Below are 20,375 nucleotides of genomic sequence, written 5' to 3'. Positions count from 1 at the left end.
CTGTGCAGTCCTCTAGGGTCTTTTTTTAGGTATTGTGAGGGTGGAAGACACCATCCTTCATCACTCCGCTCACTGCTGCGCAAGTGGCTGAATATTGATGTTTTCTACCTACAGCTGGTTGTGCTGAACCATCAGTGTAAATAACAGTATGAAATCTGTCAAGTGGCAAGGGGTTAAGAGGTGTGGGGTACTCCTGTTTGTATTGGAGAAATTCTTGTGTCTGAAGTTTTGGATCAAAGATGTAATGAACATCGGTGGCCGCCAGGGAGGTTGCCCATTGAATCCAACGTGGTAATGCTTTAGCGTTAAGAATGTTTGCTTTGGTGACAGCCTTCAAGGCTGCCACTCGGGTAACAACAGTAATAAGTTTCCCCTGGGCAAGTGGCCTCCCTTTAATGACGGCCATCTGTACAGCAGTCAGAAGTTTTTCTGTGGGTGCAAATCGTTGTTTTGCATTGGAATATAAATGTGATTTATATGCAATGGGCACTGTGTCGTCCTCATTAACATGACATAGGTGAACCAATTGGCACCAGCAATTATTCTGATGACCAAATTTGTTTTGTTGCCACATGTGTGTAAGTGTTTTGCTTCTAACATGTCTTGCTGCAATCCTCTAACGATGCGCGAGTGTTCTAGTGTCCAGTGTCTGCTCAAGATATCTCGGCAAATTAAATCATAAAGTGGTTTGACGCATTGTGCATAATCTGGAATGTAAATTCTGCCAAAGTTAAAGAGATAGTTGTCATCTACCAAGGTCAATACCTCTGGATCAATATCATGAATTATTGATGTTACAAGGGAAAAAAACAGCCCTGGGCTGTTCCTGGGGCAAACAGCAAAACCATTTTTGTGAGCCAAATGAGAATGCACTCAGGTCCTGACTTTCAAGCGCTAAGTTTTGTCAGCAAAAAACATTGAAAATATCCAAAGTTGTTTTGTATTTTTTCCGGACTATATTGTTAATTAGTGTGGTGTTGTGTGCATTTTGTATTGCATATTTTTAAGTGTCTGTAGTCTAAGACTATTCTATATGAAGGGTCTGGTTTGCAATGGGGAATAACGGGTTATTTATTGCAGAGACACATGGCTCTATTACTCCCTGGTACTCGAGTTGAGTGAGGATCTCCCTCACTGGAGCGTTAGCTTCATGTTTAGCATGTAAGTGGGTGTGAGGCTGGAGGGTAGACCTGATAGGTATTACATGTTAGGGGGAATCTCTATCCCACCCTATGTGGTTGCAGTATAGCGCAGGTGCCTGCGCAAAAGCCCAGCAGACAGCATCTTCTTTTACCACTTCCGGAACAAGATCAGAGAAAGAAGGCTAAATTACATCTTCCCCATGTGGGAGCTTACAGACGTGCTCAGATTGACAGTCTTTTTCTGCCAAAATGATAGCACAATTAAGTTAATCCCAAAATATTACACTAATGGTGCGCTCTATGTCTCCTTCAATTTGGATGTTTAAATCATAAACCCTGTCGGTGGGAGAATGCGCCTGTCTGCCGTCTCGACTGCAAAAAAGTTATTAGTTACTGTTGCATCCAGATGTTCTTTCAGACTCTGGTGACATATCGTGACTTGTGCCCCACTGTCCAGCAGGGTCAATGCCCACGTCTCGTTCTTCAGCAATATTCTCAAGTTTGCTGGTATGTTTAATTGAAATTGCTGCCACCTGTTTCTTTTTAAATTGTGGCTTTTATTGTGGGGATTTTACTTCTTTCTTGTTTGAAGACCACTGTAAGTCTTTAGTATGTTTCACGTAGTCAGGATGTTGCTCTAACTGGCCCACCCTCTCACTATGTCTATCCGGTGTGTCCTGAAAGGAACAAGAGGGATGGAATCAGTATATCTGTCAGGAGCTTTCAAAGTTTCTCTATTTCTGAGATTATACCTCCTTTCGGAGCTCTCTAGATGTGGAGAGTCTGCGCTCGGACTTCTTCTGTATTTTGTTTTTGTTTATTCCAATGTTTTTTAGAACCCTCTTGTGCTTGTTTAGTACAGTCCTTAGGGGTGGCACTCTGAATGTCAGGTTTTTTCGGCTTGACTCCCAATCTATCCCGTCCTATACTATTATAGGTAACAGAAACAATTTTCAGTAGTTGGCATTCCTGTTCCAACTGTAGAATCTCTTGGAGCCTTTGGCATATGGCCAACGCTACTGCTTCACCTTTAATGTTACTGAGTATTATTGAGGAGACTTTGTAGAAGTTATGCATCAGTTCCATCCCTAAATCCAAGGCTGGTGCAGCCTCGTGCTCATTTTGAATTTGTTTGAACACTTCTGGCAAATTGGCAAGTGTTGGGGTACCATACATGGTAGTGTAAATTGCAGTGAAGACTGTACCCCATGTAGTGAAGTCGCCCACTGAGGGAACCATTCCCAATGGCAAGCACTTTGTGAGAATTCGATGTTTATCTTGGGCTCCTGTATAGGGAAACACTGCTTCCAGCTGGTTAGGTTTTTGTGCTATCCAGAACGGAATCTTCTCACATTCTGTGGTACTTTGGCCATGACAGAATGTATAGTTTGTGGGTTAATCCCAGTAACGGTCAATTGGTGACCAGCTGGTGCAGCCCGTGCTAGGGTGTTTTTTAATGTTCTCACAGCAAATTGTACTAATCGTCTGTAAAGTTGTACGAACTTATTATAAAGTGCGTGTACGTCAGCTATGTGCAATGCCTGTATGCCAGGATGTGGTATGTATGTGGCAAACATGGGCCACTTTAATGCCACATAACTGAAGGGACCTAATCTCACGGGTTGTATTACATGTGGTAGGGTGCCACTGAACTAATTTTGATGTTCTTGAAAGGAAAAGGGTATCTCTAGATACTGATATGCTTGGTACATCTGCGGTATGTTCACAAATTGGTATGTGTGAAATGTGTATGTTGTAGTGTCTTCCTCAGGAAAGGTAACCAAGGAATAGAATGTTTCTGTTTGGTAACCTTCATGAGCTTCATGAGCTTTCACTATAAATGTGACATTCCCACCCTCATCTGTTAAGCCATGGGCTACTAGATGTTGTGTTAAATCATGTCTGACATTTTTTTAAATGTTTATGGCGTTAGCCATATTGAGTAATGGGAACAGAGATGACACACCAAATGGGGAGAAAAGCCTTTAAAGAGCTCAGGCTTGAACAACCTACAGGCTAGTTAGGTGCTCCCTATTCAGCTGAGGAGGATTTTCCCTAAGACCACGGATGTCTTCATTTAATGGTACTTAGGGTACCTGCTGTGTGTGAGACAGAGATACTCAGGAGATCAGTAAATTGGTGCCAAAACACCATCATTGGTGGTGCCATGTCATAGTTGGACTCTTGCTCCTAGGCGAGACTGCTGGTTTGGGGTTGACAGCACTTTTGTTTGTAGGCAACTGAGACACTCCTACAAGTCACAACTGTGGGCCCAACCCTCCCGGTTCATAAGCAGTACCTCACCAAAAACCCAAAAAGTAAAAGGTAATTTCTGACAGCCTTACACTTGGACTCTAGACTGTAACACCTCAGGGGAGTCGTGGTGGAATGGAAGTTAGCCTTTTCTCACACTAGCAATAAGTCTCAGTCACACACAGGTAATTAGGGAGATGCAGGAAAGTTTTCAATGTATTTATTGAAAAGACTGCAATCTAAAATGCATGAGCTGCATTGATTAGGATAACGAATAATAAATTAAACCAAATTGTTAAGATGAGAGTCATGAATAAGTCCCCCCACAATCTTGCAATAAGCATGAAATGTAGAACCCCTAGCATAGAGAACCTAATCCCTAACCTAACGAGAGCTAGGTGTGATAAACTGGATAATCTGCCAGTACCATGTACATGAGAAGCACCCCCCAACCCTTGTTACTTTGGAATGAGGTCTCCAGGTCAGACTCCGTAGTAACACGAAGGCTGATTTCTGCAGAAAGGTGACGTTCAGCATAGACGGCGTCAGAGGTATCTGGTTTGATTCCCTCTGATGACCCCATCTGTGTGAGAAATATTTATACAGATCTTGTAGGACCCCTGACACAGGTATGTTCCCAAACGACAGATAAGGGGGCATGCTTGTGGCAGCAATTATGTAAACAATTTCCACCAAATGTACATTATGTTCCTGACACACGTAACTGGGAAAGAGACATGATGTGAATACCTGGGTATATGACTTGACTATGATGCTGATAGTGACACCTTCACAGAGTGGCACTGATAACGCAAATCAAAACATTTCTCTAACTGTAAACACTAGCAGCCATCTCAAAATAAATTATAAAATAAATGGGCTAAGACAGAGCAAGCTAAGTAAGTTAAAATTCACTAGGTGATGGGGGCGCTAATCTAATATATGGATTCACCACACCATATTGGAAACATGATTGCTGATCCCTCTTAAGCACACCCACATAATGACCTACCAGAAGACTCAGAGGAAACCAAGTTGATTGAAGTTTGGGTGGTTTCCTAGGGTCAGGTCCAACTGTAGCGATCCAGGGAAGGTTACTCTTCTACATTCAAGAGTCTGACACCAGCCCATGTACTAGTGATCTGTAGACTATCAATAAATTACTTTGTGGGAACCTAGTCACACCTGGTCATTAGTAGTCATTGGTATTTCTTTCCAGTGGTATGCCTGCCTGTCCCCTGTGAGCACTAAGCACTTTGTGGACAGCAACAGGTATAGTTTCTGCCCAAATGGGACCAAACTAGCCCTGGTGGATCTCTAGAACAAGCCACTCCAGGCAAGGGATTGGGGTCAATCAGCATCCCTAGTTTTGTTGTATTTGCTACCTACCCATCTTCTATAGGTCCTGTTGGGGAGGGTGTAGAATAGGTCAGGTCTGTGACAGTGTCTGCTGATTACACCATCAATCTACAGGTGCTGCTAGAGAGAGTATAGAATAGGGTGGGTTTGACAGAGAGAGAAAGAGTCAAGGAGTGGCTTGCATCTTTTATAAAGGGGCGCTTTAGTGTATACATGTTTGCATTCCTGTTTGCAGTACTTAATGGAAGGGGTCACACAGGACTTGGTGCATTACCCCTGCCTCTCATTTGCATGATTGTCTTGCCTTTATTCTTTACACTGTGAAATCTTGATTTTCAAATGTGTGCTAAACTCAATCAGCTAGCAGGCTATCTGAACATGAGATGAAGGGAAGTCAGTCCAGTACACTTATTTTGATCAGCGAGGATGAGTGAGTGGCAATCAACAGACTGAAATCCTCTGGACACGATTGTTTGTGTCCTCCAATTTAAGCTTTGACTGACCGACAGTGTTACATCTGGCCCAATGAGAAAGACCCTAGACGTACATTTCAAGCATTCTCTGATCATAAATAAGAAAATCACAAAGAGCTTAAAGAATTTGAGTGAATGACTCACTTAAGATTTATTTTTATAACTAATGTACAGTCCATTAAATCGATATATCAATTGTAGAGAAGAATAAATCAATGCCTAAAATGTATTTTAACATTAACTAAGCAATTCATAAACACTGGTATGGAAAAGAGGAAATGCTGCATGAAAGGCATAATGTACATCCCACGTCTAAAAATCATTATATGTTTAATTAAACATTCAAAGATACACAGACTAACTATAAGAATTCCATAATTTTTCACACCAATAGTTAAATGAAACCTGCGGAAATATGAACCAGCAGTATCCTCCATCCTATGTGTGACATGAATGCTCAGGCCTAAAACTAACATAATAAACTTAACAAAATAATATTATTTAACCTAAGACACACCAAGAACAATTTCTCTCTTGTTTCGGTTTGCTTCATCCCTCTGGCCAATTAGTATAGAATGTCCATATCATCTGATGATGAGAGGAAAGTTATTACATATTAATAATAGCTTCGAACATTGCCGTTTTAAAATAAATACATTTTTATTTCAAGGGCACCAAAACATTGAGAAACGTAGCTCAGCACATGACCAATTATAAATTGCAACATGTTTTTTCCTGTTATTTTGGCATCACAGCATCTGGGCATCACAGCGACTGTGTGAACCTCTTTATTATGTACATCTGCACAGAAAGCTAGGGAAGGATGTCTTCTCAATCAACCAACCTTTTAAATTAGTCAAACAACAGCAGTGCCCTCAGCCTAGAGAAATAAGTCAATTATCAGTTTTGACAGTGACCTTGTTTCAGATTGCCGGGCATAGACCTAGCTGAGTGACTGCTGGATCTGCATCTCAAACCCGCTTTATAAACATATCGGCTAGCAGCCGTTTTCATGAAAACCATTGGCAGAAAAATAAAAAGGTTTTGAGGCTTTGAGTTATACATTGAAACATAGCAAACAGACTCATTTTCAGATCCATAATATTGGTAAAAAAAAATGTTGGGGTCACTAAATTATCAAATTACTCTAGTAATGCTATTCAACCATATTAATGTTTAGACAGGGTACCCTAAAACGGAGACCAAAAACATACATTTCTTGTTAAGATGTAAAATATTGCCATTGTTCTGTACATTTTATAGCATCAGAATTGATTCTATCTATATCATAATAATGTAATGGGATCATTTTCTTTTTCTCATTTCCTAGGTTGAATAATTATCTCAAAATTGGAGTCCCGTTATTCATCTGCCCTCTACGAAACTTTTTGAAAGGTGTAAACGCTTTTGTTTGCTTAGTGCTCTACCTGGTTTTCACACAGCTGCAGCTCTGTGACTTTCATTATTGATCACTCACTCTTCTGAAGAGAGGCCCTGTGCTCAGCCTGGCCACCTTATATTGTGCAGCTTAATGAATTTAAGGAATTACTATTCCACCTGTGTGAGAGCCAAACAATCCCTTATTTTGTTGATTGTCTCTCTGAAGACAAACACATTATAGGAGAGTTAGGTAAGACAACACACTAGGATAATGTTCTGGATGATATGTAGCAACATTAATATCTAATCAAGAACTTTACCTGCTGACCTTGCAAGCTAGAGGACTCCAACACCAGTCTTAATAATTCACACTATCACATGGTTATGGGCAAACCAATTTACCTTCATTTGCCTCAAACTGTGAATAAGCTTAAAGTAAATGTGTGAAATTTTACAAAACAATTTAAAAAGTGATGTCACAATACATTTGCATGGTATTCTCTGTAGTACTGTCCCAACTATTTAACATGTTGTTTTGATCATCTGCCTTTGTGTTGGCGGACATCATGAGGACTGCAGGATTGCTTCTGCCTCTTCCTGGATGGCTAATGTCAGACATTTTCCATCCTGATCCGGTTGTGCCCTTTCAGTGTTATGCATATAGTGATGGCACCCACACCCTGCTCAATTTGGATTTGTCATATGTTATCAGCATCTGACAAGCACCTTCTACCTCTACTATTACACCAAAACTCTTTCTTAATAATGTCACGCGTCTTTTAAATTCTGCCAGTGATGACATTATAAAGAAGCACTTCATACAGTCTATAGAGTATTCATCATTTCACATATCTTTTATATTATTCTGCATTGCATCAGATTTTAAACATGTCTTATGATATACATTTTAATAGATAAAATGTGTTCTTTTTTTATTACGTGCAAATATCCCAAGTTGCTGCTTACCCCCAAAAGTGATTCGTAATTTTAGTGTATATATAGAATAATAGTGTTATTCCTGCCTTCTGCTTCTCCAAGGTAGGATTTATGGAAATATGAACTGGCGGGTCACCTGAGACTGCTTGGTTTGACTGACTCAGACTTTTTATTCTATTTATGTTGGGTAAAATGAGTGTCATTACATTTGGTAGTAAAATAACTCTTCATTAAATAGACAAATGAGTGAATAGCATGTAGTGTTGACACAAAAACTATGCTCATATCTAGCATTTATCCTAAGATAGTTTTTAACAATTGTTGTTAAGAGGTTGCATATTTTGCATGTTGTGTGTCAGCTTCTGTTGGCACTTATTGTGTGTGTCACTCCCCTGGAGTGCGGCCTCTTTACCATCCTTTTGATTGGATGACTTTCATACTTCCACTGCTCGCTATTAGGAACTACTTTTGTCTTTTGGTTAAGCATTTCATGGGAGCCCATGTATTTTGGGTTTATGGGTGTAATCAGTAATCTCTAAATCTAGAAATCCCCTTGTTTACTCAATAAAAACTAACAATGTTTCTCTTCTTTTAGTCCACATTCTGCTAGTCTCCCAGTATGTTTCCTGGTACGTCATATTTTTTCCTATGTTTGCCAGTGACATAATAAGCAGCACTTCATATAGCCTACAGAGAATTCATCTTTTATATGAATCTCCATTGCATCAGATTTTAAACATATAATTGTGTATAGAATATTAGTGTTATTTCTGCCTTCTGCAAGGTAGGTTTTATAGAAATATGTACTGGCAGTACATCAGAGACAGCTCAGTTTGACTGACAGTCTTTCTACCATTTATGTTTGATAAAAAGAGTTCAATAAGTTTGGCGGTAACAGCACTCTTCATTAAAGAGACACATGAGTGAATGGCATGCACTAAGTAAGTGGCTGTTTGTATTTAGTGTCGAGAACAACCACCATGCTCATATCTAACTTTTATCCTAGGATATTACCAATTAAAAGCTTGCCTATTTGCATGTTGTGTGTCAGCTTGTGTTGACTCTTCTTGTGCTTGTCACTCCCCTGGAGTATAGCCTCTTTACCATCCTTCTGACTGGATGACTTGTATACTTTCACTGCTCACTATTAGGAACTACCTTTGTCTTTCGGTTAAGCTTTCCATGGGAGTGCATGTGTTTTGGGTTCAAGGGTTTATGGGTTTGATCACTAATCCCTAAATCCAGATGAAAATACCTTTGTTAGTCCAAGCAGTGTTCATAGTGTTGATTTTACCAGTAGCCTAAACAAGAGTGCTTGAAGTATTTTTATTTACAACTCTTTTTCACTCAATAATTTTTTTTTATTTTCTTTTAGTGCAGATTATGCTATGTTTCGTGGTATTTAATGTTTTTCCTACGTATAGAGAAGTGAACAATCGCTAAGAAAAGGACACTTTCATAATTCTACAAATATGTATGCTTGTCTTCTTTCCTGCAGGTCGAGTCTTTTATCATCTACTTTTTACTATCTGGTATTTGAATGTCCCACATAATTGTAATGTTAGAATTTTCTGTAATTCGTTTATCTCCCCATACCTGCACTTGTTTGCTGCTGTGTAGGTCAACCTTTTTGTGATGTACTTAAGTTCTTCCAAATTCACTGCATCTGTAAGATTATTTCCATGTGTTTTCAGTGAAGGTGTATTTTTGCTTATGATGACGTAAAACTGGTAATCGACTCACAGGTTTTATACATTCAGTACACTTGTATGGCTTTTCCCCTGTGTGGGTTGTCTGATTCATCCTTAGGTTTGAAGAGTTACTAAAACTACTTCCACTGCAATGGTATGGTTTTTCCCCGGTGTGTGTTCGCTGATGACTTTGCAGGATTGATAATCGACAAAAGCTCTTCGCACATTCACTGCACTTGAATGACCTTTCCCTTGTGTACGTTTGCTGATGTCTTGGGAACACTGATGACTGACAAAAGCTCTTTCCACACTCTCTACAATGGTGTGTTTTTTTCCCTGTGTGTGTTAGTTGACGTCTGTGTAGAACTGATGATTGACTAAAGCTCTTCCCTCATTCACTGTACTTGAATGTTTTTTCCTGCGTGTGTTCGCTGATGTGCTTGTAGGTATGAAAACCGACTAAAGCTCCTCACACACTCACTGCACTTGAATGGCTTTTCCCCTGTGTGTATTCGCCGATGATTCCTTAACGTTAAGGAATGTCTATAGCTGGTTCCACAATCATTGCATTGGTATGGTTTTTCCCCAGTGTGTGTTCGCAAGTGTCTTTGTAGGACTGATAAATCACTAAAGCTCTTCCCACATTCACTGCATTTGAATGGTTTTTCCCCTGTGTGTGTTCGCAGATGATTCCTTAATGTCGAATAGTAACTAAAGCTACTCCCACATTCGCTGCAATGGTATGGTTTTTCTCCTTTGTGGGTTTGTTGATGACGTTGTAGGTTAGATAACCAACTAAAGCTTTTCACACATTCCCTGCACTTGAATGGTTTTTCCCCCGTGTGTGTTCGCTGATGGCTTCTTAGGTTTGATAACTGACTAAAGCTTTTCACACATTCACTGCACTTGTATGTTTTTTCCCCTGTGTGTGTTCGCTGATGTATTTGGAGGTGGGCTAACCGTCTAAATCTCTTTTCACATTCACTGCAATGGTATGGCTTCTCCCCAGTGTGTGTTCGATGATGTCTTTGGAGGTGTGATAAACAACCAAAGCTCTTCACACATTCACTGCAGATGTATGGTTTTTCTCCTGTGTGTGTTTGCTGGTGTCTTTTGAGGTGTGAAAACCAACTAAAGCTCTTTTCACATTCACTGCAATGGTATGGTTTTTCCTCTGTGTTTATTTGCTGATCATTCCTTAATGCTGAAGAGTAACTAACATTACTCCCACATCCGCTGCAATTGCATGCTTTGATCCCCTTCTGGGTTTGTTGATGACATAGTAGGTTAGATAACCAACTAAAACTCTTCGCACATTCAGTGCAAGTGAATGGTTTTTCCCCCGTGTGCGTTTGCTGAGGATGCTTTAGTACTGATGACAAACTAGAGCTCTCGCTGCATGTATACGATTCGTTTTTCTTGATTAGCGTTTCTGGGCTGGGTATATAGTTGTCTACATCACATGACTGTGCTTCCTGAAGGGCCAACATGGCTGATAAAGCACTTGTGATATTCCCAAATAACCTGCAAGTGCACGGTATTTTGTATATTTGGTTTCTGATTTAACAATAAACTGCAAAGATCACCAAACATCTGTCATAATGATAGTGTGTAAGGCTTCTTTGTGGGCGATGGCGCATTTAGAATGGGTAATGGCGTTGCACACTTAGGGGTAAAGATTAATCTTCCTTCTGGTTGGAGCAAATAGAGGCAGACGTTTGTATTTTAGATAGCAGAACTCATCTTTCTTTCACACTTCAGCTGTCTGGCTCAACTCCATTCTTCTTTTCTCGGATTCCTGTGGTTTGGCCAGAAAGAGTTTACAATACACCTAGAGCACTGAATAGTGATCACCATTTTAGGAAGTAAAGCACTGCTGTAAGCACATCATACGAATCCCATGATCAAAGCTGATGTTGGATTCCTGTTTACACAGGAGGTGATTTGTCAGTTTTCAAGAGTTCTTTTCTTAGTCCTTTGGAATAGAGGTGTACAGCTCAGACATCCACTGAATTGCCTTTGACTGCTTCTTCCAGGACCTGCCAGTTTATGTTCAGGTTCATCTGTCTCTGATTCCACTGCACTGGTGTTTACCTGAATACTGGAGCTCAATATTTCGTTGTTTTTGTACATTTACAGTAGTATCTTCAATATCCATATTAATTTCATGTATTCAAGGCTTGTTTCCTAAGGGATGTAAAGAGATGTCAAATTATTAAATGCAAATGTTATGGAATGTGAATACACAATGTTTAAATGATGGTAAAAGACATCTCTTCTTTACCAAGTTTGAAACTTAGCAAAGGTTATTTCACCATACACAGGTATTTAACTAAACGTTCTGTTGAGCACATATCATCTTATTTACTTCAGAAAAGGAGGCAACTTGCTAGTATTCACAAAGTAAGTTAGTAAAGAAAGGGTGAGCATGGAGCACCCACATGCTAGAGCTACAGTTTTAGGTAGATTTAATTCAAAGAAGAACCAACTGTGGAAAAAGAGGACTCAGGATGTACTGCTGTTTCTTCAGTTTCAAGAAATGCATAACAAAGGTAACTCTTCGGGAAGCATATAAAAAACTAAATCTTTAGGAAGTATATAACAAATGTAACTCAGGGTGCATTGTTAGCCATAGTAGTGGAACATCTATCTGCATTCACACAGCATAAGGCAGTTAATGACCCAATGGTCAAGTAGCTATAGTTGGCACTGCAGCGCTTGCAAACTTCATTACAGAAACTTGTCAGAGAGGTACAAACAGAGGAGGTGCACAAGCAGGTGTTTATGAGGTATTAACAGAGGAGACACACAGGTAGATGCTTATGAGATACAAACGGAGGCGGTGCACCGGTAGGTGCGTCTGACAAACAAAAAGAGTAGTTGCACAGGTAAGTACTTATTAGATAGAAACGGAGGAGGTGCACAGGTAGGTGCTTATGAGGCTGAGACTGTAAAGGTGAACACACAGGTGCTTTCGAGGTATAAATAGAGGAGGCAAACAGGTAGGTGCGTATGAGGTATAGACAGAGGAATTGCACAGATAGGTGCTTATGAGGTATGTTGGAAAATGGCCTATCTTTAAGGTCATCCCCAAACTTTTTGCCTTCCTCCTCCTATTTTTCAGACATCGTTTTTGCTGGCTTTATTGTTTAAGGTGGAGTTACCACAGGTAGTGAAACAAGTTAGAATGGTCCCGTGGGCCTTTCAGGCACTACTTGGCCAGAATTAGCTGGTTACATCCCTCATCTTAAAGTAAGCCAGTTAGCTGCTCCTGGATTAAAAAAATTGTTAACAAAATTAGTGACCCTCTGTGGCCGACTTAGACAATCCATACCACAGATGATAGGGACTGGTATGTGAATTACTGCTTCTGCTGTTGTGCAGACACTGACACAAGTGCCAATAAGTAGTCCATGGACAATCCATACTAATCATGGAGAACAGAAGCTGCTAGCGTATATACTACTCAGCATGGAGAACAGAAGCTGCTAGCGAATATACCACTCAGCATGGAGAACAGAAGCTGCTAGCGAATATACCACTCAGCATGGAGAACAGAAGCTGTTGACACTGTCTCTTTAATACTTCCTAGTAACATCCAGGGGGAAGTGGTGTTACTGACTGTTCGCCAGTGCTTGCCGGCTGTTCTTACACACAATCGTAAATGTGAACTATCTAGAGCTATTCAGACGTCTTGGGGTTCCGGTAAAGAAAAATCTTTGAACGGTACGAAAAAGCAGCACCTAAATGGGAAAAAAGAACTGGAACTCTGCCATCTGTCAGTTCCCACACAAACAGTGTTGGATTTAGTATTCTGAGTAGGAGGGATTGATGTAGATTTACTGCATTGGCAACTTAACATATTCAGAAACTCAAAAGGTAAATTGATACATGCCAGACAGCCTTGGACAAAGGTGGCCGCCCTTCAGGACATGCTTCCTTTGGTACATGGACAGCATACCACGGCCCATAAAAGTTAAGACAAGCACACTAAAAGTGAAGACAATCACACTAGGGAGGGAATAATGCGACTGACTTAGCTGGAAAGAGAGTGGGTCAAAACCACACAGTTGCTAATGTAAATGGATCACTTAGCTGGAAATAGAGTGGATCAAACCCACACAGTTGCTTATAGATCACAAACAAACACTGATGAAGGCATCATTATAGCAACAGAGGCAAAATTAAAAGGTGAAAGCCCCTTTATGGTGTAGTGTTGCCTTTCATCATGCTGATGAGACTATTAGGATTTGGGGGGCAGCATCACTATGCTGTGGTGCACTGAGTCCAATTCCACACTGTGTGGCAACTGTCAGCCTTCCCCTTCCGGCCAGTTTGCAGTTCCTCATCAGCACCTAAAAGTGGCGGTGATTTGTGGCAGCTGTGCCATGACATTCTGATTTTTCAGGGAAATCGTGGTGTAACAGATCTCATCCTTTTCTCTCAGTTACATTTGTCTCACATATACAAAGAAAAACAGAAGCAGGAATTGGTTCAATATACTTTTATTGAACCAACTGCGTTCTAGATAAAATGTCATGTACTGCAATTATTAGGGTGATAAAACATAATAATATCATTGCGGTGACAAAGAAAGTGAAACATAAAAAAGGTTCTACCATAGTGTCAGAATGCTAAGTGTCAGGATTCCTACCTATGCCATTAAGGTACTACTAAAGCACAGCGGTGTTGGCCCTAATCACCCCTTCGGGACCCCTAGGAAGACACCATCCCCCATAACTGAATATGGAAGTAGCATAGAGGGAGGTTGGTCTAATGAAAGACCTCTCCCATGGAGGCAGAAAATACAATAAGTCTCAGCAGACAGCTAAAATGAAGCAACAGCATGCAATGTCAATTTTCTGGCTGGAACACTCCCTCTAACGTATAGGAGGCAAAGGGATGTTTTCTAATGAAACATCTGGTGTTCTGAGAAAACTGCTCAAACGTAAGAACACATATGTTTCTCGTGATGTGGCAAAGATTGTGGTGTTCTGCTTTGTACTGACAACAATAATGGTACAGCCTTGAGCAGAGTACAGAACAAGAATGTCAGACTAATAAGAATAAAAACAGTTCCTAGGCTAAAAGTGTATGAGATAATAGAAATAAAACATCACCGCAGAATGAAGCTTCTTCTCAGAAAAGAAAATGAATAAAATAAAATGTTATTAGGCTAAAGGGCACAAGCTGCAGGCCTATGGCTAAAATAACGTGCCCATAAAACCATACTAAAATAACCTCACAGCAATGGTTTCCTTTCAAGGTATACATAAACATACACCAAAGATATTGTGCTCATGTAGTCCATACCAGGAGTAGGGGATAAGCGCACACATAAGGAAAATAGGTTACATTTAATCAGAGCAGTTTACATAGCTTTTGCACATTCTGGCATCAGAACTACAGTGTCAGTGTCACAGCAGTGGTACTGGTGGCCATATTTACTTAGAAATGCCAACACATAATGAAGCATTCTTCTGCTGTAAGGCCAGCACCTACTCCCCTCACAATATCCCATATGTCTTGCCAGGAGTATTGTTTCCTAAATTACTTTGGTCCGCTGCCAGCAGCTAATTAGAATAACAATATTTTGGCTATGGTTGATTTTTTCTCTAGATTTCTGTTGGTGTGGCTGCGCAAGACTGTCATTGCTAGAGCAGTAATAAAAGGCTTAATGTGCCTCATAGCAATAGAAGCAGTTCATAACTTTCATTCAGATGGTGGCCCTGCTTTCACCACTAAGTTATTTATGGGTGCTCTGTCTGCTCTAGGAGCACATCTACTAATCTTGCAGCTGGGCCACCTGGAATGTGGCTGAGTAAGCCAATGGTAGGAAGCCTCAATAGCGAGGGATCTGGATTCAGGATTGGTGTGGTTTCATAGATGTTATGGGCTTCAGTGACCAATAAATAAACTGCCTAGATGAATAGGCCTGTAAACCTTGGTTTGGCATACCTATGTTTGTTCCTCACCTTGCCTTCCCCAGAAGACATGTGGAGTCAAAATGTGATTTGGTAGACAACATTTTGCAGAGATGCCAATCACTCCAATAAATTCAAGAAATTAGATACAAGCTTTCCATGTAAAAAGATATCAAAGATAAAAAACAAAGCTGCTGACAGGTGGCTCTTAAAAGTGGCAGATCTAGTGCAAGAACATATTCCAAACAAATAGACATTTTGAATTTCATAGAGGCCACTTGAGCCAGTTCTTGGAGTAGAAGGCACTCGTACCATAATCTTGCCTCCACTGCCTAGAGAAAAGATCAACAGAATAGCGTTGGTCGCTCCCATCAAAAAACACTGTGTGGCCAATTCTATTCAGGGACCCATTATGGGATAAATCATTACACTGGGATCCATTCACAGCTTTATCCAAGCGTCAAGCACTTTTCGTTTTTATCTAGGACATTCAACTTTTTTTAAAAACAGCAACTTGTTAGTGCAATGATTGAAACATCCACCTCCCTTTATTAAGAACCACAAGGAAAACCTAGTAAGCCAGGCAGATACAAAAAATGGGGGGAAAAAGCAACCTCCCTTCCTCCACTTCATAGTACAAAAAAACACATGCGTGAAAGTCACTATTTGTTTTGTTTTACAAAAATGTTTGCTGAGCAGCCGTGTCAAACATGGTTGACACTGAGCAAACTTTTAAGTATTTTCAAAGGAGCTGCAGTGGCTGAACTGAAGGCTCATATATTGCTAGCTCAAAGAGAACTCTAAATGTGGTGGGTGGTTATTACCTCTGTTCCACTGGCAGATGGCAGGCCCCCGCCCAAACTCTAAAAGAGGGGTACAAATGTAACCCAAAATAGAAAAATCATTTAAGAAAGATGTCTAAGGGGCTGGAACATCCAGGAAACCTTGAAAGGACCTACAATAACAGGCTGCAGAAAACACAAACCAGAGCATGGGCACAACCAGCTACCAAAGCTACCTCAGCACTAATAGAGCAAAACAGAACAGAAGGAAGAGCAATATCAGATTAGAGTGAATATGGAACATATGTACGAAACTACTCACAGCAAAAAACAGAACACATGCAGCTAGGAATCAAAAGTATATCAGCACCAACAAAGCATGAAGCAAAGAAGCAGTAATCAAAACCAATGGAACAAACATAAGCAGAAGAGAGACAGTGAAAAAAGGGTTCACACTAGCAGACAAGAGAGAAATGCATCATTACCTTTGAAAATCATACATAGTTCTAAAATGCACAATAAATCCAGGACATAACACTTTCTACACATGTGAACAGAGGCAATGAGGTCCTAAAAAATTAGATTAATAGTCACTTGAATTTACTTGATGGATTCTGTTAATGTTATAGTTCCTATGCATAACATTATACTTTTCTTTCCCATATTAAACTTTCCTCACTCATGTCTCTTTGTGGGTGTTTCAGAACCAAATCTCACTTCTTAAGGGCATCAAGTTCGAAATATTAAAACTCTTCAAGTTAAATCTTATAGTCTACACCATATGTTCATATACGTTACATAATGAAATGTAAGGTAATGATGTCCATCTGATCAAATTCTGACCTCTTACTATCTATTCTCTTTCACCATCTAGCATCATGACTAGGGCAGTCCAAACTTCCATGCCTGAAGCTAACTTTAATGGAATGGACTACAGTAATTGCCTCAATGTCAACTACCTAAAATTTTAAGAAGCAAGCTTCGAGAAGTGAGAAATTAGGTTTTGTCTCCTTTAAATAAAAGTACTGCTAACTGTGGCACTAACTACTCCACCAGGTTCTTACCTATTTAAAAGAGAACACTATTGAAGACAGAATGCACATACGGACAGGCAAGGGCACTAAGTACCACACCTGTCATGATTTCAGGCTCAATCTACCAATCATTTTCACTAAGTGTGAATCGTTCCTAACTTAGGGGTGATTTACACCTACGTTTTTCTGAGTAATTCACACAAATTCAAAAGTAAAAAGATTTGAGAATCGAGTATTATAACAGCATGATGATCTTTTACATCATATTTACATAAGGCAATATGCTAAGTTATTAATGAGGCAAAAACCAAATAACTATTATTTAGTACCTTAACAGAAAGTCTTTTTCCTTTACTACAGAGTCACTGTAATTCCATCCCCATGAGGTATTTAGGGGTATATTATCCGGAAGATTCCAGTTCCAATTATAATATTGTCCCACATGCGGTCAAGGTTAAAAGGTTATTTTTGAAAAAGAACAAGCTCACATTGCCTATAATTAGCTGCAGCTCCATAATTCAAATGCTTTTGACTTTTCCATGGTATTTAACAATTGGGGTTTTGTTTTTACTAAAATTGGTGGTGTTTTGTACAAGTTTTATGCCTGCTGTTGTAAAAACAAAAATCTCAATGAGAATTATGAGACTTTCCAAGGACGAGGGAGAGCTTGTCCAGGACAATCCAATGTAGAAGGTTACCAACAGTGACCTATATGACAATTGTGAGAGAATGGCTCCTTGCTGCCAACCCCCCACCACCACTTTTTGCCTGGTTTCTGAATGCAACTTGGACTGGAGTGCAATGGGATCCTGCTAACCAGGTTCCCAGTGCCAGTGTTCTTTCCCTAAAACATTGTAAAGGTAATTGGAAACATCTTTAGCTACCACTATAAGTCCCTAGTAAAAGGTACTTAGGTACCAGGGCATGGGAGTACTAAGGGTAAGCCACTGACAGCAGCAGCACTGATTGTGCCACCCTCAAGGGCCATGCATCCAGATGCACCCACCACTGCCATAGCAGGCTGAGTGTCCTGGTGCAAACCTAAAATAGAAACTCAACATGGCACACTTCCTGTGTGCCCTGTCCACCCTACACTGAATATTTTGTGAGTAAGTCACCCCTCTAGCAGGCCTTCCAGCCCTAAGGAAGGGTGCACCATAATATATGTGAGGACATAATTGCATGAGCAATATTCCTCCACTGTGTCCTTGCCAAACCTTGGACATAGTGAGTGAACAGAGCAGCCATTTTAATATATGTGCTGGACACTGGTCAATACGAGTTTCCCAGCTACGTAACGGCTACTCTGAACCCTGGCTTGTTTGGTATCAAACAACTCAGAATGATAAAATCAAACTGGTACCAGTACTGGATTTATTATAAAACGTACCCAGCGGTCACCTTAGAGGTGCCCCCTGCAAAAACTAACTTACCTGGCATGGTTGCTGACTGGTTCCAGCAAGCCTGCCACATCCAGACAGCCAACATATAATCCTGGGGGAGAGTCCGGTCTCTCCAATTTGTAAAACAATGCCCTTCCCGGGTGGAGGAGCTAACACCCCCTCCCTCAGGAATGTGTACTACCATGGCAGTGAGCTTCAAAGGGCTACCACCCTTGAAACTCGATCCCCAGGTCTGTTGCTAACAGCAGATGCTCCCCCCCTCCCCCCCCTTTCCAAACTCCCACTTCTGGAGGGAGCAAAGGTGGGAAACCACACAAAGAGTAGGAGGAGTGTCCTCACTGAGAATGCACCACCCCGGCAGACCCTGATGCAGAGATCTGGCCCGGGACCAGTGTTCAATTCCTGCCTTGGCAGGGCCTTGGGCTCAATTCCCTTGGACCAGATAATTCTCGCCTAATCTAATTAATGGGTCCCACTCTGTAACTCTGGGCAATAGCTTGCTTAATCTCCACAACGGCCCTCACAGCGCTTGGATGCCTGGTTTCACCCTGGGGCTGTCCAGGAGTGGGCACCTCACAGGGAAAAGCCAGGAGGGGTTCCACAGCGGTATGCGTACAGCGCCTTGAGACCCTAACGGGTGAGTAGTGCGCTATACAAGTGCAAAGTTTACAGTTTTTTTTACAGTGAAACAAAACTCAGCTTCATGTATCACTCCACATTCCTAATATTCACACCAGGACTATCCTACATGTATTTGCCTAGACTGAGAGGTGGAAACAGGGGCAAAGAGGCACAGAGCAGCAGGGTAGCCTTGATGTTCAACTGCCTGGGGAAAATGCTACAGACATACGGATAAGTCAGCAAATGAAGAGCGAGAGCCGAGAAAAGGATGTCCCCAGGTTTCTTATAATGTATTAAAATGCACTGCAAAGGGAACAGGTTTTTTTCACAATGCAATAAAATGAAGTGCAGTATGACAGATTTTTCATAGTGCAGTAAACAGTGGAGTGGCACAGATTCCTACCAGTGCAGTAAGATGTAGTGCAAGGCAGATTTCTCATAGTGCAGTAGACAGCAATCAGTATGCACAGATTCATCATAGTGCAGTAAAATGCTGCACAGTGGGACACATTCCTCACAGTGCAGAAAGTAGCAGTGTAGAATGCTCAGCTTTCTCACAGTACAGTAAGATGTGGCTCACTGTGCTGAGATAGTGCAGTAATGTGCAGTGTAGCGTGTGCATATTCTTTACTGTGCAGTAAGATGCAGCACAAGGTGTGCAGATTTCTCATAGTTCAGTAAGATTCCGCGTAACATTGAGATTCCTCATTGCAGTAAGAAGCAGGGCAGTGGCAGAGATACCCTCTTTAACACAAATGATGCAGAAAGAAATGGCCACCCCCTCCCTTTCACCACGAAGGGCCTCAGATATAGAAGAGCCCAGCTCAGCCCGGCTCCTGGCAGGGATGCTTCAGGATTATTCAGTCTATTTCTACAAACACAGCAGAAGGTGCTGACAATCTCCTACCTGTGCAGACATTTCCAGGCTCCCTCCTCCCGGGGCTAGGGTGAGGCAGGTGCAGAGTTGGGGTCTGAAGCTGAAGATAATTGCCCAGACAGACAGGGGGTCCTTCCTCCTCTGCAGCAGGAGGGACACAGAGGGAGGGGCAGGAAGTGATGTCAGCATTCGCTGCTGGGGTTGTCTCTGCCACGGCTGACCCGGAAGAGGAAACCCGTCTATCTTTCACACAATGTGCCCGGTTGAATTAATCGGCAGGCGAGGTGCGCCCTCTGCTGGCCACTGACAGCAGCTCTTCCTCCAGTTTCCAGGAGTCAACATTTCACACGAACGAGTATTTTGTCTCAGGAAAGACCTTTGTTTTTAGATGTCACATATATGGATGTTTTAAAGATACACACATTCTAAGTACAGGGTCTCACACTTGGTTGCTGCGGTAGAAACGTATTTATGACTACACTTCACATGAGCTCTTCCAA

General features: G+C 41.1%; 1 protein-coding gene across 1 annotated transcript; it reads right to left on the bottom strand.

Moving 5' to 3' along the window:
- Positions 1 to 6,824: 6,824 nt before the first annotated feature.
- Positions 6,825 to 20,021, bottom strand: LOC138287379 (zinc finger protein 782-like). The gene is made up of 2 exons (XM_069227765.1): positions 19,906 to 20,021; positions 6,825 to 11,421 (listed from the first exon to the last, which is right to left on the bottom strand). The coding sequence occupies exon 2, from the start codon at positions 10,722 to 10,724 to the stop codon at positions 9,630 to 9,632; it is 1,095 nt and encodes a 364-aa protein (XP_069083866.1). The 5' UTR covers positions 10,725 to 11,421; positions 19,906 to 20,021; the 3' UTR covers positions 6,825 to 9,629.
- Between the last annotated feature and the right edge of the window lie 354 nt (positions 20,022 to 20,375).

This window comes from Pleurodeles waltl, chromosome 4_1 (genome assembly GCF_031143425.1).
Source record: "Pleurodeles waltl isolate 20211129_DDA chromosome 4_1, aPleWal1.hap1.20221129, whole genome shotgun sequence".
In the NCBI taxonomy this organism is placed as follows: Eukaryota; Metazoa; Chordata; class Amphibia; order Caudata; family Salamandridae; genus Pleurodeles; species Pleurodeles waltl.
This window is presented reverse-complemented; position numbering and strand designations above follow the sequence as displayed.